Source organism: Corticium candelabrum, chromosome 8, assembly GCF_963422355.1.
Source record: "Corticium candelabrum chromosome 8, ooCorCand1.1, whole genome shotgun sequence".
In the NCBI taxonomy this organism is placed as follows: domain Eukaryota; kingdom Metazoa; phylum Porifera; class Homoscleromorpha; order Homosclerophorida; family Plakinidae; genus Corticium; species Corticium candelabrum.
In genome coordinates, this window is record NC_085092.1 from 5,051,354 (window position 1) to 5,075,821 (window position 24,468).

The window sequence follows — 24,468 nt, forward strand, 5'->3', positions numbered from 1 at the left end:
TTGTCGTCGTTCACTTGCCGTCCGTCGTGCCTTCTGGCCAACATTCTGTTCGTATCGAGTTGAAACGGTGCGTCAATGTGTGCGTGTACTCTGATTTTTGTTGTTGCCCGCCATGCGAATTGATTCACCGTGGGTTGTTGCTGTTTCTCATTGGTCGCGCTGTTGCTATGGCCGGTTTCTACGGTCGTTCCGACTCTGACTGAAATGTGACAGAGTCGCGACGCGGCTTTTTGGTATTAGGGATTTGCACGTTTCTAGCTTGTTCGTGTCTAGTTCAGTGGCCTAGTTCGTTTCCTGTTCGTTTCGTGTGTCGCGGTAGGGCGTCAGAAGTCTGTCTGCGTTCGTTTTTCTTTTCGGTCATCGTGCGTGTCGATTGTGTCCACCTGCGCGAGCTGTTCGCATGGCCATCTGTTGTGGTGGTGAGATTTCATCACATTAGAAGCATAGTGTGGATTACCTACACTGTAGACTGCCTAGCTACAGTGTAGACCGCCTAGCTACAGTGTAGACGGCATGGCTACAGCGTAGAATGCATAGCTACAGGGTAGAATGCATAACTACAGGGTAGAATGCATAACTAGACAGTGTAGACTAGACACTAAAGCTACATTGCAGAGCTTAGTCGCAGTGTGTAGACTCCTCGTTATCTACTAACTACACAGTATTGCGTACATCAAGCGCAACTTGATGTTATTGCGCGTCATTGCAGGTGGGATTTGCAGCTGGCTCTGTCTCCCCTTACTTGCCTGAAACGTGGCCCAGCTTGTGGTTTTTTGGTAGCCAGTGTATCATGTTTGCTGTATGCGTTGACTGATTGATATGCAGCAGATGGATACTTATGTGACAACTCGGTTTTCATCAGGTCCTTGTTGTGCATTTGTTTTCCAAGTATTTCTAGGTTTTCTTCCCTGTTGTGCAATAACATTACTAACTAGCTGATTTCCTGTCTCCTCCTATATTTATATGCATCTTAATTGGTACTTCCTTTTTTAAATGGTAAAGACTGATTGTCAGTAGATTCTGGGATTTCTGGGAAATGATTGGTGTGTGTGTGTTGTGTGTGTGTCTGTGTGTGGGTGTGGGTGTGTGTGTCTGTGTGGGTGTAGGTGTGTGTGTGTGTGTGTGTGTGTGTGTGTGTGTGTGTGTGTGTGTGTGTGTGTGTCTGTGTGTGTCTGTGTCTGTGTAGCTGTGTGTGTGTGTGTGTGTGTGTGTCTGTGTGTGTGTCTGTGTCTGTGTCTGTGTCTGTGTCTGTGTAGTTGCAGATGTAGGTGTTTGTGCTTGATATCAACAATCTAAATGTAACTCTCACTAATAGTAAAGAATGTCGTCGAGTGGCGCCAGTCCTTCTCCCGATGCATCGCTTGCAAGCCCAACACAAGAGCATGCACAAGTGACCGAACTCGTCGTCCGTACTGTCATCGATCCTCGAGAAGAGGCAGACAAAGTTCGATCGAATGGTCCTGGTCTTCACCGAGGCGTTGTGGGAAAGCCTTGCTACTTCAGTGTCGACTACAGTCGCGCAGAAGGGGGAAAACTGGGAGTGTCGTTGGTGAGTCCGAGGCAAATCGTGCAGAGGAGAGCTCAGTTGGTGCGTGCTCCTCCTGAATCTGGATATCACTACATGTTTACGCCTGTGTGTGGTGGAGACCACATTGTCAAGGTTGGTGTTCTAGGAAGGTGATCTGTTTATTACTTAATTTGTGGAGGTTGCTCTGTGAGTGTCTATTTGATTAAGGGGTAAATATGCAATGTGGAAAGTTGTTACAAGGGTGATGTGGGCATGACAAGTGGGCATGCAGCAGTTGAGACACAATTGGAGAAACAGATCGATCGGGTAGACAGGCAGACAGAGACATAGACAGATAGATAGACACCCAGACAGACAGACTGACACACACACACACACACACACACACACACACACACACACACACACACACACACCAGGCACACAAACAGACACATAGACGGTCACACAGACAGACAGACAGACTAACCAGCGAAGGTGTCACGATGCCAGCACGTCTATACTCTATAGACTTAGACTTTCACACTCGCATCCCTTCCTGTCAACTCACTCATGACGTCAAACTCTCTATTTCTCAGGTCACATACGCCGGCGAACACGTACCGGGCAGTCCCTTCCGCGTCCCCGTCGCCAAGACGAGTCCAACCGTACAGAAAAACCCGATGTGGATCAAGGCGGCCGCCAACGCCGCTGAAGTCAAATGCTCAGGACCAGGTCTAACTGGTGGCATCGTCGGTCGTCAAGCAACATTCACGGTCGACACAAGAAGCGCCGGCGACGGAGAGCTCAGCATCGACGTGCAGTACGACAAGTTTGTCGAGAACCTACCGAAAATGAAAGCATCGTTTGAGTTGAATCCGGCCGACGGATCATACTTTGCATCATACACGACGCCCGAAGCTGGTCTCTATCGGATCAATGTAATGTATGGTGGTCAACCGGTCCACGGCAGTCCATTTCTGGCAAAAATTGAACCTCGTTAGTGACGAACTGGACCGTCATCACTAGTGAGTGACGTTTTGTGTGACTATTTGTTATAGAGTGATGAGATTCACGTATATGAGTTACTGGATAGTATCGATTGGGGACACTGTATTGATTGGGGACGGTGTAGATGATTGAAATTTTGGAGAGAAAAAATTGTGTATAATTATTGGCATTCTTTAGTGCTAGAACATTTGTGGCATACTCAGTGTGGCATAGAAAAAATGCAGAAATATTACTAAATAGTGAAACCTTGGCTCATGCCCTCCCCTTTAGCGCACGTTACAGGACATGTCAAAAGTCGCGCGCGTTAAGCATGTTTACGCGTGCGTTAGTTATGTTTCTTTCAGCGCACGTTATCCTTCAATTCTTAGGTGGCGCGCGTTAACTTTATACAACTTATAATTCACGTACTGGTACAGTGGTCCCCGTGGTAGCCTTGGAATGTGGCATTCTTTAGTTCTAGAGCATTCGTGGCATACCGAGTGTGAATAGAAAAAACGTAGAAATGTTACTGATTAGTGAATCTTTAGCGCACGTCATAGGTCACGGTGTGACGTTGCGAGTACAGTAGCACGCGTTAAATATGTTGTTTACACGTGCGTTAGCTGTTTCTTTTAGCGCACGTTAGCCTTGGTATCTTACGTTGCGCGCGCTAAAACTTTATAATCCACAGTACAGTGGCCCCTAGCCTCGAATGTGGCATTCTTTAGTTCTAGAGCATTAGTAACATACCGAGTGTGAATAGGAAAACCATAGGAATGTTATTGATTAGTGAATCTTTTTTAGTGCACGTTACAGGTCACCGTGTGACATGTCAGGAGTCGCGCGCGTTAAACATGTTGTTTACGCTACGTTTTAGCGCACGTTAGTCTTTCAGATCCTTACACGTTGCGCGCGTCAACCTGTATGCCAGCCGTTCTGTCGCTTTCTCTGCTCTCTCTCTCTCTCTCTACAATCTCAAAGTACACTTTATTTCAGCTGAATCGAGATGATACACCTACGTGTGCAGTCTATGTACACAACACAATTCTATCGAAAACTCCCCCCCCCCTCTCTCTCTCTCTCTCACACGGTATACCTACATTGTGCCTCAAATAAATCTCTACTTACAAATTGTTATTCTGAGTTCCCCCCACAATGTCACACTATTCTCCTGATCCACGGTCGTGTACCCCGGATGATGGAGGATGAGACGACGGCCCAATGTTGCCCATAATCCCCAACCCGCCTATCTGACCGATACGTATGAACAACGGATGCCTCAAAGCGAGCAAACCTGTTTCGTCGTCGTCGCTGCTGTCCTCGCTGCTGTCGTTTTCAACCTGGCTGTCGTCGTCGTCCCGTTTTCGGACTCTCTTCGGTGGCCGAACCATGGAGGCTCTGAGTCTCTCGGCAGCGTGTCGCTTCTCGGCCAACTTGTTGGTGATTACATCAGGCTCGCGGAAAGATTGAAGAAAGAGCTGAAGAGACTGCGGCAGAGGAAGCTTTCTTAGACGTTCAGTCGGCAAGGAGCCGACAGCGGTGAGGATACTGAGTCGACAACAGTCTTGAAGACTGACAGGATTACAACCTGTGGTATCAACAGAGACGTCATGGAGTGACCGAGTGTAGTAAAGAGTGAAATGGTATCGATCATTTCGTACCTATTTCGATGGTCGCCATGCGATCTTGCCTCTCTTCCATCGACGGAAGTATGAGATCGGCGAACGAGACCGACAACACGTCCCGCATACTGTACTCATCCCTGCTAACCCGCTTGATGCGCTGCAGCTACAAGTGAAAAATAAAAGAAATTGAATGAAGAACAACTACAGTGCAAGTATGATGGCGGAGACGGTCTTGAGTATGCGAGACATTTGTGTTATACAGGCCACCATATTAAACATACGGGACATTTATTTAGTCACGTGTTACGTGAGGTTTTATCACGTGATCGGAATACTACACTGACTGTTCGCACGTCGGTAACAACCAGAAATACTCAACAAAACAACAGCCTCACCCACACATAATTATACCATAAAACAAGTTGCCCACCAGCCAATGGTGCATGTACAGTACCACTAGCTAGAGGCATACATTTTATTGAATCGTCTTATACTCAATAGTGAGTCTTGAAAGCATACACACTTTTCAAAACGTACTGTGTTGTCTAGGACGGTCGTATGGACGGTTATGTGAGTGCATGTTTCTCAATAAAGCATCAGAGCAAGTTTCAATTTTTCCTACATTTTGCAGTCAGGCAACCGCTTGCCAGGCAGTACTGTACAGTGCACCAGCAATCAAATACATCAGTATGTTTGACATAGCACGATACACATGTAACATAATTAATAAAATAAAAAATTGTTTAATTAATTATGAAATATCTAAAATTTAATTATTAAAATGTTAATTATTTTAAAACATTAATATTAACTTTAAAATTACATATTAATTATTTATTAAACATTGATATTAACTCTAAAATTATATTTTAATTATTTATCAAACATTGATATTAACTTTATAATTACATATTAATTAATTATTAAACATTAATATTAACTCTACAATTATATTTTATTTATTAAACATTGATATTAACTTTAAATTTACATATTAATTATTTTCAAACATTGATATTAACTTTAATTTACATATTAATTATTTACTAAACATTGATATTAACTAACCATATAATATTACTAACTTGACATCACACCTTGTTGTGAATGCTTGTAACAGTTTATAGGACGTGTGTACATTATGGATTAACTGACAATAGCCTCGCGTAGCCAGACCCCTTTCCGCTGCGTCATACTTTCGGTGTATGACTGATATCCTACTGTAACTATAAATATATTGTACTCTAAGTATTGTAGTTGCATATTGAATTCATATTGTCTAACTAGTTAATTAACTAGAATTTAATTAATATGTATTGCAATCAACAATCCATTAAAATAAATTAAATTAAAAATCAACAAAAAAATTTAAAATTAATTGATATTAATTACCTGATTTTCGTAGGGCATCACCAGTATGCCTCCAACGTTGAGCAAGCCCTTGAAAAACTCGATATATTCCTGTGGACATGCCGCACCGACGTACACTCGGTCATAATTCCGGTAGGTTGGATTCAACAACAACGCATTACCCGCCACGAACTTCGGATAACAGAAGGCGGTGCGATCGAACGACGGCGTCGTCCGCACCCACTCATCCACCATCCGACAGGCGTAGCGCACGTTATCCGGATACACCTCGACGCCGTGGTTCGTCCCATTCGGACCGAGAATTGAGCCAACGAGCGTGCTAAAGTATCCCGTCCCGCTCCCGACGTTCAAAAACGACAACCCCTCATTCAAATCGAGGGCCTCGGCCGCCTTGCTGTAAATACAAGGCGCGGAGAGATGCAGAGTGCCGCTGCGCCACGCATGGTCCTCGTAGGCCGAATCTCGATCTTCAGGCAGAAAGAAATCGCCTCTATCGACAGCACGAAACGCCTTCTCGACGCTCGGCGACGATATATACTCCTCCTTCTTCAGATTGTCGACCAGGTCGTCGTTGTCGACTCCGCGAGCCACAGCACCTCCCATATTTGTCGACGCACCTGCTAGTAGTCGTTGTGGCAGTAGGTTAGCTAATTAGGTCGTTTGCTGTGTGAGAAAGAGAGAGAGAGAGAGAGATGTGAGTGAATGGTGGGTTGGCAGGGTGATGCGTATACGCGCGAGCTCAGGCAATGAATGAATTAGAGGATCGAGTTGGCTGCGTTCCAGGTCACTACGTGCTGCCTAAAATAACGAAACTACACGCCTCGTCTCTTCTACGCCGTTCTTCTCGGTCTGCAGTGCATAATCGCGACGCAGAGACGACAGTTTGAGTGTAGGCAGGATGCGTAGGTGAGTGAGAGGCGAAAAAATCGCGTTTCGCGTCGTTTAGCGTCGTGATTAGTCTTGCTGTCTGTGTCGCTCACCTGTATCGATACCGTGCGCGTCTGATCGTCTTCGTCACGCTCCTCGTTCGTTGTTTCTTTCGCAAGAAGAGAACAAAGTAAATATCCGGGCTTTCGGATATAAATTGTTTACCTGTCACGTGACTGTCTGTCGTATCCGGGATTGTTATCAATTAGTCACCTCAGACATTGTGACCTCTGACGTGACCTCTGCGCCTCTGTGAAATGATGCAGGCAGGAATACGACCGCTGGGACACGTCAAAGCGGTCTTGTCGCTGTTTGGCAGTAAGTCTTTCAATCTGATAGTGTGTGAATCAGCGCGGTGTTTTATAGACCTAATTGATTGCGCATGCGCACAGTTATTTTGAACACTGATGTTACGTTATATCCGTTTCCACAGCAATTATTTCTATGGGAACTCTTTCATTGTGACGTCATAATTTATTATTAATTTATTTAACTATTAATTATTAATTTGTTGACTTGATTTTTAACGTTATTTATCAATTATTAATTAGTTATTATTTTTATGTATTATTTATTAATTATTAATTATTTATTAATTATTTATTAATTATTTATTATTTATTAATTATTAATTAATTAATTATTATTTATTATTTATTAATTATTTATTGTTTATTATTTATTTATTGACGAGTATAGCGAGGCTTCTAATCCGGGTCACACAACAGAAAGGGGCGTGGTCCTACATGGCTCTTCATCGAACTTTCAGTATATATATACTATGTATATACTGTATATATATAAATAATTAATGATTAATAAATAATTAATAAATAATACATAAAAATAATAACTAATTAATAATTGATAAATAACGTTACAAATCAAGTTAACAAATTAATAATTATTAGTTAATAAATTAATAATAAATTATGACGTCACAATAAAAGAGTTGCTATAAAAATATATTTATATATCTGTACACACAAACCTCAAATTTCTTCTCTCACGACCAAGTTTCATTATAAGACCTACTTCAAGAAATCGTTTCTGTGTCCGACTACAGATCAGTGTAGGAACGATTCATGCAAGTGACCAACCAGCGAAGATAAAGCTTCACAAAATTCCGTCGCCTCATCCTTTTGTATTGTAGCTAGGGATTGTGTGTACCTGACAACCATGAAACACTTTCAGGAGTTGAATGCCACCTACAGTCAACTATTCACACGTCCCTGTACTACAGCATGATCAATCCTTTAGCTAATACAAATACACTGTGTTGTTGTGTATGACAGTGTATCTAACACTGTTGATAGTCAATGTTTGCCGATATCAATTTCTATGTCAGTAAATACCATACCACTGTCATGCGTACTTATACTGTACATTTAATTGTCTTGATCACGATCGCGAAACAGCGACTACCTGCCAGCTAGGTCTTAAGTAATTTAGGGAAGTTTGCATGTTTACTTTCATGACAGGGTTTCAACAATACGTATTGTCTTACTCTAGCTAGGACGCAGCGTTTCAGTAGACGGTCAGAAAACTCTGTTGGACGTGTTACTCACCAATGCGAGACAACAGACAGACAGAAAGACAGACAGACAGACAGACAGAAAGACAGACAGACATACAGAAAGACAGACAGAAAGACAGACAGACAGAACAGACAGAAGGACAGACAGACAGTCACGCAGAAAGACAGACAGAAAGACAGACAGACAAACAGAAAGACAGACAGACAGAGATACCATAAAACTAGTTATTTATTATTATTATTATATATTAATTATTATTAAATATTATTTATTAATTAATTTATTAATTGAGTAACATGATTTTTACTTTTATAGCTGCAGCGAGGGCGACTGGAGTGACTTTCGACTTGCGATCAAAGTCGTCAACGAGTACGACTTCTACTGGCAGGAACATTGTGCTCGTAGAGGGAGTTAGAACGCCATTTCTTCAGTACCTAACCGAGTGAGTCGTTTGGACATGCCCACACATTTAGGATGAATTACACAAGAAGTGAGATTTTCACGTGTTTTTAGTTATCGCAATCTTAGCAACTATGAAGTCGGTCGTATGGCTATGGAGTAAGTGTATCATGTGTTGATATTCTTAGACTTTTAATATTTAAATTTTTAAATTTTGATAATTAAAATTTTAAATAATTTTAATAACTAGTAATTGAAGCTGTGTTTACACCCTCGCTTCCAGAGCTATAGGAGCTACCAGAAGGCTGACAGTGTCATACAGGAACCGGACACTGCCAGGCTCACGTGAGTCTGGGGACGCGGCTATATAGGAGCCTTCTAGACACCACGTACAGTAGGGCTTATTGTTTTGCAAAGAATTACAAATCTAGACGCTATTTCTTTCTATACGTGTTACCTGTAAAATGTATCTAAAACCGTACCTATGTAGCGAATGCCGTTTCGCATGACCACAAAGTCCATACGTATAGCCTGTAGTCGTCGCGAAGTAGAGTTATCGTATACGGGACATAAATTCGCTTACGGTTACGTAATGTTAGATTCCCGTGTAACTGTCGGATCAGGTGAGTTCTGTTATTTATTTCCAACAAGTCCTAACAATCACAAACATGAATTACACTGTTCTGGTAATAAAACTCTCTCAAGAGAGTTTCGTGCATACGATTGGCTGTTCCTCTATTGTCTCTGGTTGCCACGTATGACATAAAGTAATTAATGCTTCGTGATTGGGCCACACAAAGGAGGCGCAACACATTCCTGCAGCATGACAGACATAGGGCGTATTTGTTTGGGACCTTTCTAGAAACAGATAGAGTGGAAAGGCCCGCTAGCGTGTTCGATTGGGCACCTTTCTTTTTCTGGATAGCATGAACAGTTTCCCAAACCTTTCCGGAAAGGGATGGACTGGAAAGGTATGTACGCTGTTCAATTGGTAACTTTTCTGTTTCCGAAAAAGGATAGAGCGTATAGACTTTCTGACCTATCCTATCATCAATACAGATAGAAAGGATAGAAAACGCACCTATAGACATAGGGCGTATTTGTTTGGGACTATCTTTTTCTAGAAAAGGTTAGGTTGGATGGAGTGGAAAGAGACAGGGCACGTTTACCAATCAAACAGAACCTTTCCAAAACGAGATAGACGAGACGGTAACAGAGCTATATGCGCATGCGTAGCATCTTTCTAAATAAAAATTGTAAAATTATTGACTAGAGAACACAAGCAATGACAGTGAGGTAACATAAGATTAATTTATTGTACATTAGATGTATTACCATGCCGGTAGGCTGAATTTTTTGGCAAATTCGGCGTATAGGAGAATCAGTGCCTTTTATCAGAATCACCCCATGTGTGTGTGGTCTTTGTCATAGCATCCACATTTCCACCTGTTAGAATGTCTACTAACTCTTCGGGAGTTTGTTCTACCGACCATGAGAAATCAGCTGCCATTCTTTGAAATTTTGGCGCGGGCAATCCAGAATATGCGCAAATACTGGTCTGGAAATGCTAGGCTAAGCAAATGCGTTGATTTGGAAGGTTGAAACTATGGACACAAGTTTTATGTCTATAGGTGCGTTTTCTATCCTTTCTATCTGTATTGATGGTAGGATAGGTCAGAAAGTCTATCCGCTCTATCCTTTTTCGGAAACAGAAAAGTTACCAATCGAACAGCGTACATACCTTTCCAGTCCATCCCTTTCCGGAAAGGTTTGGGAAACTGTTCATGCTATCCAGAAAAAGAAAGGTGCCCAATCGAACACGCTAGCGGGCCTTTCCACTCTATCTGTTTCTAGAAAGGTCCCAAACAAATACGCCCATATAAAACTTGTGTCCATAGTTTCAACCTTCCAAATCAACGCATTCGCTTAGCCTAGCATTTCCAGACCAGTATTTGCGCATATTCTGGATTGCCCGCGCCAAAATTTCAAAGAATGGCAGCTGATTTCTCATGGTCGGTAGAACAAACTCCCGAAGAGTTAGTAGACATTCTAACAGGTGGAAATGTGGATGCTATGACAAAGACCACACACACATGGGGTGATTCTGATAAAAGGCACTGATTCTCCTATACGCCGAATTTGCCGAAAAATTCAGCCTACCGGCATGGTAATACATCTAATGTACAATAAATTAGTCTTACGTTACCTCACTGTCATTGCTTGTGTTCTCTAGTCAATAATTTTGCAATTTTTATTTAGAAAGATGCTACGCATGCGGATATAGCTCTGTTACCGCCTCGTCTATCTCGTTTTGGAAAGGTTCTGTTTGATTGGTAAACGTGCCCTGTCTCTTTCCACTCCATCCAACCTAACCTTTTCCAGAAAAAGGTAGTCCCAAACGAATACGCCCATAGCCAGCCAGCCACATAGTCCCCAGACCGGAAGTCGGTTTAGCCCTATACGTTTAGAGTACGCTACTCGCCAAGTCTCGTGACTTTTACAATCCCTTTTCTTATAGACTCATAGCTGAAATAATTTTTTTAATTTAAATTTAATAACAATTCTAAATTTTCATACAAGTTTGTGTATTGGTGGCCGGAGCAGATGTGATCACTCATTTGCTGTGCCATCTTTTTTATCTGTCAAAGTAGGTGAGATACCTGGACGTTTAAATCAAACTAGTTTTTTATGAATAGGCCTGATATATTCTGTGGCCAATGTTCTGAAGTCTGTGAGGCTAATCATTTTTATGCTTATTGTGATAGAGGCAGTTTCTTTAGATAAATGCACTGATTGCATAGAATCACAAACAAAAATTAAAATTTTAAATAATTTGAATAAATTAAAATTTTAAATAATTTTTGATAATTATAATTTGTAAATAATTTTGATAATTAAAGTTTTAGATATGTTTGATATTTTTGATATTTTGATATTTCAATAATTTTGATGTTTAAAACTTTTAATTTATATTTTAATTTTAAATAATTTTGATGTTTAAAATGTTTAATTTATATTTTAATTTTAAATAATTTTGATATATTGTTGTATGCATTTATGAAGTATTAGCAACTGCAGAAAGTAATTCTCATAAAATTAATTAATTTAAATATTTTAGAATTTTACATATTTTTGATATAAAATTTTAAATATTTTTGAAATATTTTAAGACTTTCTATTAGCATGATGTATAACAACTAAATCAACATCAACCTGTATGCAGTTGATCTCACGAGTTGCTTTGATGTTTAGAGCATTAAAAGGACGAACAAAGATTCCACCAGGTAACATTTTGTGCATCCTGCAGGCAACAATAATTTTTATTTTTGATTTATTAATTTATTTTTAATGTATTAATTTATTCTGATTTATTTATTTTTTATTTTATTAATTTATTTTTTATTTATTAATTTATTCTGATTTATTTATTTATTTATTATTTTTTAAATTTATTTTAGTAATTTATTTTTAATTTATATTATATTTTTTATATATTATCATTATTTTAATATATTAATTTATGTTGTTTATGTATTGATTTATTTTAATTTAATATTTTTAATTTTTTAATTTATTAATTCATTGATTGTGTTACAGACGAAGTTGATTATATTATATTTGGAAACGTAATCGCTGAACCAACGGCTCCAAATATTGCTCGTGAGGTGACATGTTTGATTTTATTGATATTAATTGGCATCTTTATTGTATTGTATTTTTGGCAGGTGGCACGATCGGTTGGATTCTCTGACAAAACTCCGGCTCATACTGTGTCAATGGCTTGCATATCTGCTAATCAGGCTATAACATCAGGTGATGTGAGAAATTGGTGTAGGATGTGTGAGTAGGCAGTAAATGGTTAGTTGGATAAACTGACAAATTAATGACACACACACACACACACACACACACACACACACACACACACACACACACGCACGCATGCACACACACACACCACAAGGCAGGAACGCATAAAGGCAGCGACTGCAGATCAATCAACATTATTGTTGTTTTTATAAACTTTTATGCAGCAATGGGTCTGATTGCTGGTGGGCAAGCTGACACTGTCATTGCCGGTGGCGTTGAGTTTATGTCTGATGTCCCAATCAGAGTATCACGTGGAGTGAGAAGCAAACTAATGGCATTTGATCGAGTATAACCATACAAGAGTTATTGATATTAATTAATCAAGGGAGCGTAAGGTTGTGTTTTGTTTAGGCAAAATCGCTTGGAGCAAGGATAAGTCTTGCAATGGGAGCTTTGAGGCAGTTTTCTTTGGAGGTTTGTCATCTTGATATGGTAGATAATATTGTAGACGTAAAGTTAGACGTACACACACACACCTGCGCGCGCACGCACGCACACACATATCAAAGATGGAGATTATAACGCGCACTAATGCACGTAAAGGGTATTTTAACGCGCGTTAAACCGGGTAGGAGCTTGCTAACGCGCGTTAAAGGTGCAAGTGCAATTTAAAGCGCGCTAAAACATAGTTACATTGACACTTGAATATTGTTGTTTACTAAAAAATTATGAAACTTTGTGACCTAATGATTTATCTAAAAAAGATTGTGTGTGTGTGTGTGTGTGTGTGTGTGTGTGTGTGTGTGTGTGTGTGTGTGTGTGTGTGTGTGTGTAGAACTTAAACACAAAAAGCGTGAAAGCAGTGAGTTGAAACCTTGTAGCAAGTTATTAATATTAATTAATTTCTAACAAATGTTTTGTATCACATCCATGCATGTTAGCAATTTCATATCGATTGTTACGGCAATTAACCAGTTATTATACAAATTGATATTAATTTTGTATTTGTGTGGTCACGTTGTCTGTGTTGTGTTTGGTGTAGCTGCCGGCTGTTGCCGAGTTTTCAACTGGCGAGACGATGGGCAAGAGTGGTGACCGACTGGCTGCTGCATTTGAGATCAGTCGGAGAGAGCAGGTTTGACAGAGAGTTCTGGTTTCTCATGATCACTTGTTGCTTTATCTGTGTCGTTGGATGCACCGGCTACAGGATGAATTTGCCATTCGTTCACATATGTTTGCACAAGAGGCGAGCGACAAAGGGTTTCTTGTAGATATTGAGCCTGTGAAGGTACCAGGTGAGGTCATGATCTCGGCATTACAGTGACACGCATAACACACACACACACACACACACACACACACACACACACACACACACACACACACACACACACACACACACACACACACACACACACACACACACACACACACACACACACACACATGCCACACCACACCACACACACACCTTGAACCTTGAACCTTGCAGCCGCCCATAGTAAAAGAAACTATGATAGCGGGGCCCTTGGATTGTGCTCTTGGGCAACTGGCAAATTACTAGGACAAAACCGCCTGTGTCTTGTGAGGTCACCGTGTCATCTAAATGATCTTCTATATTCACATAAGAAACTTTCTCCTTGGAATCGTACATTCGCTGCACATCTGCTTTTTCCACGATTTGTGACTACCTTCTCAACACCCCTTTGACAAAGACTGAACCACCCATTCCGGTCTTGGCATCTCTGGTACCAGATGTTTTTGGTATCTACTAATTGCAGATCTTGACTAACTAGATCTCTCCATCTCTTTCTTGTTTCATGGCAAGGTCTTGTCTTCCTCAATTCCCCAAACATCAGTTTCTTTAGAAGTCGTTCCTCATTCATTCTACCCACATGACCCAGCCACTTCAATCGCTGCTCCATTATGATGTCAGGGATTGTCCAATGCATGCCAAAATTTTCAGCTAAAACTCGTGTTGTTAACCTTTCCTGCCATTGCTCAAATCTGTTGACTCCTCCAAGTATGGTTCTCACACAATGATTGTGAAAGACATTTAGCCTTTTTGTGTGTTGAGCTTTTAGCACCCAAGTTTCATATCCGTACAATAGCACTGCCAAAACCACTGCTCTGTAGACTGCTCTCTTGGTAGCCACTGACAAGTTAGAATTGTTGAAAATAGGACTTCTCAAAGCTCCAAAAGCTTTGGAAGCCTTTTCGATCCTACTGGTAACATCTAGTGTGACATCTCCATATCTTGATAAATTACACGCCAAGTACGTAAAGCAATCCACCATCTCAATTTTCCCTCCATCAACTTGTACCGAAGCCATATCCCTGTCATCAATCGCTGTTCCTATTACTATTCCTTTTGTCTTCTGAGTGTTAACAGTCAACCCCCATTTTCTTGCCATATCAACAAACTTTCTAGATGCCATTTCATAGTCCTCATGAGAACTGGAATACAGAGCCACATCATCTGCAAACTGTGACTCAATCACCCTCACTACTTGCAGCCTCGACGTTCCAATTCTATCTCCAACCAGCTTTCTGCTATGTTTGAACAGTACATCAATTCCAGCCTCTGCACACTCATCTCGCCAACACACACACACACACACACACACACACACACACACACACACACACACACACGCACGCACACACACACACACACACTACAATCGTTGTCCTTTCTAGGGAAGAGCAAATATGTGAGTAGAGACAATGGCATTCGTGTGTCAACAATCGACAAAGTGTCGAAGTTGAAGCCTGCGTTTGTCAAGCCACACGGCACTGTCACTCCAGCTAATGCATCATTTCTTGTGAGCACATGCTGCAGTGTAGTGGCGACGAAATGTGGTGGTATTTGTTATGATGATTGTTTGTGTAGACTGATGGTGCTTCAGCGTGTCTTATTATGAGTGAAGAGAAGGCACTCGCTCTGGGTTATAAACCGCTTGCTTATTTGAGGTGTGTGTGTGTGTGTGTGTGTGTGTGTGTGTGTGTGTGTGTGTGTGTGTGTGTGTGTGTGTGTGTGTGTGTGTGCACAAATATCTGAAACTGACACATAGACACACAGACAAACTAACAAACAGACTGATAGACAAATAAACTAAATGACAAACTAATGTACACACTTATGGACTCGTATATTTATCTCTGCTCTGTACGTATATACATTTTGTTTGTGTATTTTTGTGTGTTTGTTTACTTGTGCTTAATTAATTAACTTTATTTTCTTTGTTTATATGTATGTACATTAGTTTGTCTTGTTTGTTTATATATTTGTTTGTGTATTTGTCTGTCTATTAGTTTGTCATTCAGTTTCTCTGTCTATCAGTCTGTCACTCATTCTGTCTATCAGTCTGTCTATCAGTCTGTCTATCAGTTTGTCTGTCATTCAGTCTGTCTATCAGTCAGTCTATCAGTCTGTCTGTCTGGCAGTCTGTCTATCTGTCTGTTAGTCAGTCATTCTGTCAGTCAGTCTGTCTGTCTATCAGTCTGTTAGTTAGTCTGTCTGTCAGTCTGTTTTGTTAGTCTGTCTATCAGTCTGTCTGTTAGTCTGTTTTGTCAGTCTGTCTATCAGTCTGTTAGTCAGTCTGTCTGTCAGTCTGTCAGTCAGCCTGTCTGTTAGTCTGTTTTGTCAGTCTGTCTATCAGTCTGTCAGTCAGTCTGTCTGTCAGTCTGTTTATCAGTCTGTCAGTCAGCCTGTCTGTTAGTCTGTTTTGTCAGTCCGTCTATCAGTCTACCAGTTAGTCTGTCTGTCAGTCTGTTTTGTCAGTCTTGTTTACCAGTCTGTGTGTCAGTCTGTCTGTCTGTCTATCAGTTTGTCTATCAATCAGTCTGTCTATCAGTCTGTCTATCAGTCTGTCTATCAGTTTGTCTATCAGTCTGTCTGCATGTTCATGTGTCAGTTTCAAATTTTGTGAAACATTTTCAACAACTAGTGAGTTGCTAATTGATGACCATTGTAATGCAGAGACTTTGTGTACGTTGCACAAGATCCCAAAGATCAATTATTACTCGGGTAATCTGCACATTGTACGTAACTTCATACTTTCAATTCGACTGCGTAATGTCCAACAGCCCAGCATATGCCACTCCCAAGCTGCTCGACAAGAAAAAGCTAACGCTGAACGACATCGACGTGTTCGAATATCACGAAGCATTTGCAGTGAGCACTCACACCGATCTCTCACACACGTCACACACTCACTTTCACAACATATTTGTTTAGGGCCAACTCTTGGCTAACATGAAGGCCATGGACTCCGACTGGTTTTGTCAGACTCACATGTCTAGAAAGAAGGTTGATATCAACAAATTTATTTTTATATGAAATTACTATAGTTAATGTTTATTTACAATTAATTAATGTATTTTGTAATTATTTTATATTATTAATTTGTTGTCTTTTATTGGGGCTTAGCTTGGGTTGTTGCCTGTCGACAAGATGAATCTTTGGGGCGGGTCTCTGTCTATTGGACATCCGTTCGGAGCCACTGGCGTTCGTCTGGTGACAACAGCAGCTCATCGACTACGAAAAGAAGACGGAAAGTTAGCACTCGTCGCTGCTTGTGCTGCTGGAGGACACGTAAGCATCTAAGAGATTTCACAGAGAGTCACGACTTCATTTTGTATGATGACTTACTTGCAGGGACACGCCATGTTGGTTGAACGTTATTGATGATGAACTTTAGAGTCTAACTTTTTGTGCACTTTATGTTTGATATTGTTTTTAAGTATGTTTGGTTTGTGCTATATTGCGGATGTTTGTCTCACTGGTGGCCTCTGTCGATTGTAAATTCTGGTTGTAAACATATTCGAATCAGTGATTTACACAGACACATGCAGTGATATCATATACAAACCATTCAAACAATCAATTGTATTTCATAATAAAATGCAACAGAAACATTCACAACATTTTCTTTTGATAAATATAAATGTCCAATATACCATAGTGATATCAACAATACTACTGCAGTAGTGTTCACTGCCATCATTGCCTCCTGTTGCTACTCGCCTACCTTTTTCTCTCTAAATAATGACAGCAAAGTTTGTCAAAGTCAAGCCACTCGTTCACGTTCACATAAAATCTCACCTTTCTTCAATTCATCTGTGACTTGTTTCCCAATTGGTGTAGGTATGTAATAACATGCCCTCAACATGTCCTCTGCTGTTTTCACTCTTCCATCTTTCACCCTTTTTGCCTCAATGACAGCTAATAACTTGCCAGTGGGAGTAGGTATTACATGAGTTTTATCTATGATCTCATTGCCATTTAGTTCCAAATTGAGTCCAATCTCGTACCACTGGTTAAAGCCGTATTTAACAACAGCATTTCTCACTGTATCAAAATCAAGTGAGTATCCTACACACAAGCACATTACATTAATTGTATAACCACACATCGAATCAACATCATATAAGTAAGAGATATTTGTATACACAATTACTTCTTAGCTAAACAAACAATGACACAAACGAGATCTCACACAACAAAACACAACAGCAAAACTACTCACTTGTCTGTGGCTCGTCTTGTTGTCTTGCATCACATCCAATTGCACCATCTGTAACATCACATCAGCAATATAATAACCATCAATGATTACAAATATTCACACTTACCAGAGACTTTCCCTGAGTCATTAAACCAGAGATCCAAGGTAGGAAACTGCTTTCGTGGCACACGCTCATTCTTCCGATCTAACAAACTTCTTCGTTGTGGATATTCATCAATGCACACAAGACAATCGTCATCTATTAAATCAGCTACTTCAGCTTTGGTTGGTGGAGGCTTAACACAAACAGTAAATTTGATGCCATCCAATCCTCTTTTCTTGACCTCATTTAGCTGACGAATAAGAAAACGACGAGTAATGCTACATTGTTGTTTCAGCTCATTCATACAAATTTCATCATCTGGAAAGTAGACAGTAGCAATAATGTAACGCAGTTTATGATAAACCAGTTCCAGATCGAGCTCAAGATCATCATTCACATGGAAGACAGCATATCTTCTTTTCAGAATGGGACGAGGATGGGCATATTCACTGGCACAACGAGACACCAGGCGAAAGTAGATCACCTCGGGAGTCGCATCAAATCCCTCGGGACGAAAGATGAGAGATGGAGGAAACCGAGTAGAACCGACATTCTGTTGCCATACCATCTGCCTCTCATATATTTGTGCCAACAAGCAGGGAATGAAAAATGACTGCCCAACTGCCAAGACAGACTTCGGCATCTCGGGTGACATATTCATGGGACAGATGATGTCGAATAGGTGCATCACTTGAAGGATGGCCACAAACTGATTCTCGTTGACCCCTTCGTTCTCTAGCAAATACTGAGCCAAACGCCAAGACATCAATCCTTCGTTCTCCACTTTGTCAATATCGTCCCACAAATATGGAGGAATGTTTTTCTTATCAAAGATGGTCACAAACACAGTGAGGACATTGACCAGCCACTGTAGATCAGTGAAAACCTTTCTTTCTAACTCACTTACATTTGAATAGAATGCAATCGTGCTCAAACTCGACAAATATTTCAGTGCCGATCGACATTCTCCAACTGTTAAAATATCACAGAATTTTCGAGCCAACTCGCACACTTCATCGATGTCGAGTATTTTGCCTTCGTTGCCTGCCAGTTGAGACACTCTGCCCAACAATTTATCCAGAACTGCCCACGGCAAAGGAATAGCCTGTCGTTGACTCCACAGTGACTGTACCATTGCTACAAATATCTCCTTCACCTTCATCACCACCGGATCACGATTCTTGGTGCCAGATCGTGTGTTGTCAACACGAAAAGTCAGTTTATTCGGATTTTTCTCTGCCAACACCATGTGATCACCAAACTTGTTCTTCTGCACCACATCTTGCAGTATTTCTTCTTGTATCTCTAAAAATTTTGGATCCATGTTCTTTGTTTCGTCTTCTCGAGTGGACACTGCAAATGTGACTGGTGCTCGCTTGACATAGTCCTGACCGAGAAAAGGACCATCACTCATTGATGGATGAGCCATCTTGATGCAATTCATGTGGTAAGCCAACAGCTCACGTCTCGTCTTAGGACCAAACCGTTCCAACACCAACTGTTCGCTTCCTTGTTTTGGGCGAAACAAACATTGAGGTATGGGATCTGCAAGACTCTTTGTTCCGTCCATCACTATCATGTAAGCGGTTGCACTGTAGTCACTGCTGTCTGCCATCAGTGCTGCGTGCGTCATCAGAAACCGCTCTTGACCGCCGCGATCACACAATGTGATCAACATCATCATTTTACTTTTCTCTAATTCAGCCTTGTCACGACGCAGTAGATCTGCAAATGCTGCTTGCACCCCGGTTAGTTCTGTGGAGAACAGAAAATCGTGTAGCGACTTCTTCAATACTGTGATGCTGCCTTCTCGTCTGGTTGTCTTTCTCTCTGTTGCTAAAGCTACAGTGTTGCTACTACTCGCCTGCTGTTGTTCGGCTGGTTGACTTGTCTGCTCGATGACAGAATCTCCCTCGTCGTCTTGTGTTACTTCTTCTCTACAGTCTGCTGCCCCTTCTCGGCGCTTTTCAACATACTCATGATAGCCTCTGACCAAAACTTGATCAATGATCTGTTCTTTGTCTTCTGGTTTCAGTTCCTTCCAGTCCGTGTTCGAACCGCCTCCAATTCTCATCACTTTCACATGTGCTCCTCTCGTGCTTTCCCTCTTATCAATAAACGGCTCGTCCAAATATGAATCTCCAAGAGAAGACTTGCCGGCATCTTCTTCACCAAACATATCAATGTTTCCTCGTAGTATTGGTAACTCCCCCTTTTTCAAAGCATTTTCGTAATCAGATTTCACAGATGGACCCAGACGATCAATAGCACCTATGAAAAAGTGATGACAACAGTTAATTACAATAGTAAATGCACAACAGCCATAACATACAAACATGAATATCAATTAGATTCTAATAGATAACAACTAGCCACCTAGTATCACTAAAATATGCAACTATACAGTTGAATGTGATTTGAAAAAATGCACAACAAACATTGAAATAGTATGCCAGCATTCCATAACTACAGGAAATTTCCGAAACAGTGCCCAGGACAGCAATACAGAAAATGGGATTTTTATGGAAGAATATCCATTCTCAATAATTATAAGCGTCCAGGCGGTTCGTAGGAAACTCTGGAAATTGGTAGACTGACTTGAGTACCACAGAGTAAGCAAGTGTGAGGCCCATCACAACATCTGATCATGTCTAGACATGTCCTAAGACACTGGTGAATAGATTGAGGCTAACCTGATTACGTAGAAAAGTGATTCAGCATGAAGTCGATCACAAAGCTGTAAGTCTAAATTTGCATCTGTCTTTCATGTCAATCAGCTGAGAGTCAGTATCTTCACTTATTAGATGCGTTTCTCGGTTTTAATGGCACACAACGTCGTCCAGATACTCTTCTTGCACCCTCATGGCTTCGCCATACCTTGCACGGTTTCCTTGAACTTACTTACTTGAACATCCAGGTCACGTGACTTGGTGCAAACATGCCATATAAACGAGACTTAATTGTCTTTATTATAGCCTACCAAATATACACTTCGCATATTCTTGCTTTACAGCTACCTAATCTAAACTTTTAACAAAACTTTCTATATTTACTAAACTTGAAAAAATAATGTTTAACGGAGTTACACATAGTTGACTCCGCCTTGACAGCGCGTGCGATGAGTCATCGGCTGCAGGAGTGCACGATAGGCAAGTCTTGTGTGTTTCCGCATGTCATGCGCAGACGTTAGTGGCATGAGGTTTCTTCCCACGAGTCATTTGCAGTCAGTAGTGGTGCAAGGTTTCTTTCCCGGTCATGCGAAGTAGCATAGCACGTTTTGCAGTTTGCACGTGTGGACGTTCTTCCCATCCCTCCCACTCCCTTTCTTCTCTTGACTCTCCATAGACGGCTATGCCGTTCTACGTCAAATATCGGGGTGGGGAAAGAGTCCGGTCTGGGTAGCCCGGGACTCTCCAAGCACCAGCCTTTAGCGCGCGTGAGGCTCCATGACAGGGCTCCGCCCCCTCGTCAGCGCCGACCTTCCTCTCAGGCAGGTCGACAGGTACAGCAGTGAAAGTGCTCGAGAGGAACGGGGAGCAGAACTCGAGGTCAAGGTAAGTAGTCAATGACCTATTTTCAAGTGAGCACGACATTCTGGAGTTCGAGGGCAATTGAGACAGTGCTCCTTCACGAGTGCAACCAGACTTTACGGCCCTCCTAAGCTTCTTGTCAGGTGCTTCTTTATAGGTTCCTTTGTTAATCCACAGTGTAAGACCGCTGTCTAGTTGCCAAACCTGTATGTGCACTATAGTATGGTAAGGCATGTTACTAATACAGACTCGGAATATTATATTGATCAACTTTGGCCGCCACTCTACCATCTTGATTCTCATTAGCGGCCCCTACGCTGTGAATGAGAACAATTCCAAAAATTGCCCAGTGGGCGGTCATTTGGGCTGGCCACTGTGTTGGAAATTCCAGGCATCAAGTTCTTCCAAGTGATGAGATGACGATTAACTCCTGCTACTCACTCATAACTGCTTAACCATATCAAGCTTTACTCACTGACCGAAACAGCATCAACTCAAGTTATAACGTCACCATAGCTGAAAACTACAGTTTAGAATGAAATATTAGCGGGAATTTATTTCGGCAAATTGGTGAATTTTTCAGCGACTGCCAATATAAAATCCGCCATTAATTTGGCTACCAGGATATGTTGACGTGACCGTCCACGTGGACCAGGCATCATATCAAGTGGTACGTCACACCGATGAGTCCTTGCTTGCCATCTGTTCTGCCTACGAATGAGGCCATAAGACTATGGATGAAGCTGAACTGTCACGTTCACGCGAGTCCCGTTCATTGTACTAACACAAAGCAGTTCTTCGTCACTATGCAGTAGTCGGAGACAAGTAAGTTAGGGAAATGTTAGCCACGAACACAGCTGTCAATCACAAACTCCTCCATGACCACTTATCGTGAGACGTACATCAGTTATCAAACAACGATGTCGACTGCCAAAATAAAATCTGCCAATATGCTTTGTCCATCAATTTCTTAGCAAACCGCCAATATATATTCCTGCCAATGTTTCATCTTATACGGTATTGTAAACAATGATCACATGCAGTATTGACTTTCCATACAAAGAAAAGCCAATACAACATTCAGATATTAATTTAGGTATCACATAAATAAATCAATAAAAACTAAACAAATTTCTGTTGGTCAGTTGAATGCTCTGTTGGCAGTTGCAAATATAATAAAAATAAATACTGACAATCTACTAGAAGAATATTAGGTGAGATGAACTTGTGTGATAATGAAAATAATCACCTCTTCTAACATTAGTACGCTGTTACTTCAAGGGATAGGAAAAATCATTATACATGACAAAAGGTGTTTACATATACAGTATTGGCTATTGTGTGACATCGTCATAATGCACACGATTGTCTCACTTACTGAGAAGTTGAACATCAATGTTTGCACTTTCTACAACATCTGGTGATGGATTTACAGCTGCAACAGCACTCTAACATCACACATAAACAAGTTATAGTTAATACACAAAATTTACACTACACAACAATCAGATCACACTTCCTCGATGAATTCCTTCAGATGGGAAAAAATAGCAGAACGAATTTCTTCGCGAATGCCCCAACCTGACTTCAGGTTTTCTTCTACTACTTGAATTACAGTTTTGCCAGCCTGTCCAATAAAAGCACAGTGTTTGTTATTGGTGCAATAAACAGCAACACCTCATACCTTACTAGTATGTATATATACATACATGTTCATTAAACAACATAAATTATTTACAAATTTAATGCTAAAACACAGTTACTGTAATCCAGCGTTCGTTATCTGTTGTTCATACAGTAACAAACAAACTAGTTGTATTACTAATCACACATTCACTAAATCAATGCTCACCACTCTGTCACTCATCATTTCAAACCACCACATATCCATATCCTATGCAGTCATGTGACTGACCCATAAAAATTATTTAATTACTCTAAATGTACATCAACATTATGATCAGCACTTCAAACAAGATCATTATCAGTGTATGCTTTCAATAAATATTCTCCCATTTCCATACAGTGACACCAGAAAATATCAACACCATCACCTAACCACTAGAAATTGACAATAGAAAGTTCATCACAATACAAAGCATCTTCCTTCACTTCTCTACTTGACAATATTGTATACAACCAAGGAATTGTCCACAACGTCAATGTCATCTGTTTACAAGCTTCCCCGACAGCTTAGCAAACTGCCATCTGTTCTCTCAAACACACACCTTCAAACAAGTGTACAGCAACTTAATCCTCCATTCACACTCCACACACTAACACTAATTGATTTCTTTCTGTTTCCTCTTTCTCAGCACATTCTGGTTGCAAAAACAGACAAATGAACAATTTGCCTGCTAAATGATTGAAAGTAATGAAAACGATTTGATTGCAAATTTATTATTTGATTTATCTGTTGGCTTTAAAATGCACTACACTGTGCAAATGCAAAACGTAATTCATTGAAATCATCGCAACTCAACAGTTCATGTTTGTTGCTTTAGCAGTTGAGATAAAATGTCACACGACATTCATATATTATCATCATAGTCTTCATTTCTTGTTCTCATCACTGACCCATAAACATTTAACCATACAATAACAGAGTTCAACACAGAGCCGGCCAAGCCAGCAAACTGCTGGCTGAAGAGCACAGCAAATTGAAAATGTGGCTGGAATTTGAGACAGTGGCGTTTGAGTCTGATATGATCCATCAATTCCAGTCAGATGGACGATATCTACAAATGTCAGCATAAGAAAGAATAATCTGGCTCTTATTGCTCACAGTTTAACACCCCAAAGCTTCCATCTAACTCCTCCCACAAGAGTGGGTTAAGTGAAAACAAGCTTTCTCAAGCATTTACCAATTATTAATTATCAGTTAGCTACACATGGAGATCAGTCAGCGAGATGTCTCTCTACCTTCAGCTGTTTATTGGTTAATACTGTTCTTTAATCAGTCAGGTGGAACCTAATCTGGAATGCACACAAAAAACCACCAAGGCAATGAGCTCTAACACGATCTGTCTAGACGTGTTCCTAGGGCCTTGTACAAGTTATTCAGGATATCCTGATTGAGAAGTTGGACTACACTCAATACATTGGTAAAAGTGGACACGCCACTGGACAATCAGTTGTTTTGCGAGCTGACCAAAAAT

The 24,468-nt window shown here is 40.7% G+C and overlaps 5 protein-coding genes across 5 annotated transcripts in view; 2 read left to right on the forward strand and 3 right to left on the reverse strand.

The window, feature by feature from the left end:
* LOC134183194 (filamin-C-like) overlaps nucleotides 1-2,763 on the forward strand; it is a 2,881-nt gene extending 118 nt beyond the window's left edge. Inside the window, exons 1-3 of the mRNA XM_062650674.1 lie at nucleotides 1-67; nucleotides 1,316-1,660; nucleotides 2,107-2,763. The exon at nucleotides 1-67 is cut by the window's left edge and continues 118 nt beyond it. Of these exons, the coding sequence (XP_062506658.1) occupies nucleotides 1,322-1,660; nucleotides 2,107-2,511 (744 nt within the window). The 5' untranslated portion in view covers nucleotides 1-67; nucleotides 1,316-1,321 and the 3' untranslated portion in view covers nucleotides 2,512-2,763. The remainder of the gene's footprint in view (nucleotides 68-1,315; nucleotides 1,661-2,106) is intronic.
* Nucleotides 2,764-3,442: 679 nt separating this feature from the next.
* LOC134183358 (protein-L-isoaspartate O-methyltransferase domain-containing protein 2-like) lies at nucleotides 3,443-6,563 on the reverse strand. Its single transcript, XM_062650861.1, has 4 exons — nucleotides 6,474-6,563; nucleotides 5,515-6,156; nucleotides 4,159-4,285; nucleotides 3,443-4,085 (listed from the first exon to the last, which is right to left on the reverse strand). Exons 2-4 carry the CDS (start codon nucleotides 6,094-6,096, stop codon nucleotides 3,661-3,663), a joined length of 1,134 nt encoding a protein of 377 aa, XP_062506845.1. The 5' UTR covers nucleotides 6,097-6,156; nucleotides 6,474-6,563; the 3' UTR covers nucleotides 3,443-3,660.
* A 46-nt stretch (nucleotides 6,564-6,609) lies between these two features.
* On the forward strand, nucleotides 6,610-17,036 carry LOC134183248 (trifunctional enzyme subunit beta, mitochondrial-like). The gene is made up of 17 exons (XM_062650739.1): nucleotides 6,610-6,738; nucleotides 8,274-8,400; nucleotides 8,472-8,516; nucleotides 11,610-11,641; nucleotides 11,955-12,022; nucleotides 12,083-12,170; nucleotides 12,392-12,513; nucleotides 12,579-12,641; nucleotides 13,210-13,302; nucleotides 13,375-13,462; nucleotides 14,868-14,992; nucleotides 15,061-15,140; nucleotides 16,150-16,197; nucleotides 16,257-16,344; nucleotides 16,408-16,479; nucleotides 16,600-16,764; nucleotides 16,828-17,036. Exons 1-17 carry the CDS (start codon nucleotides 6,678-6,680, stop codon nucleotides 16,855-16,857), a joined length of 1,395 nt encoding a protein of 464 aa, XP_062506723.1. The 5' UTR covers nucleotides 6,610-6,677; the 3' UTR covers nucleotides 16,858-17,036.
* A 7-nt stretch (nucleotides 17,037-17,043) lies between these two features.
* LOC134183247 (uncharacterized) lies at nucleotides 17,044-19,248 on the reverse strand. Its single transcript, XM_062650738.1, has 4 exons — nucleotides 17,805-19,248; nucleotides 17,699-17,746; nucleotides 17,275-17,544; nucleotides 17,044-17,210 (listed from the first exon to the last, which is right to left on the reverse strand). The coding sequence occupies exons 1-4, from the start codon at nucleotides 19,222-19,224 to the stop codon at nucleotides 17,197-17,199; spliced, it is 1,752 nt and encodes a 583-aa protein (XP_062506722.1). The 5' UTR covers nucleotides 19,225-19,248; the 3' UTR covers nucleotides 17,044-17,196.
* LOC134182908 (uncharacterized) lies at nucleotides 19,241-23,201 on the reverse strand. The gene is made up of 5 exons (XM_062650349.1): nucleotides 23,163-23,201; nucleotides 22,827-22,937; nucleotides 22,689-22,758; nucleotides 19,302-20,051; nucleotides 19,241-19,251 (listed from the first exon to the last, which is right to left on the reverse strand). The coding sequence occupies exons 1-5, from the start codon at nucleotides 23,199-23,201 to the stop codon at nucleotides 19,241-19,243; spliced, it is 981 nt and encodes a 326-aa protein (XP_062506333.1).
* Nucleotides 23,202-24,468: the final 1,267 nt, after the last annotated feature.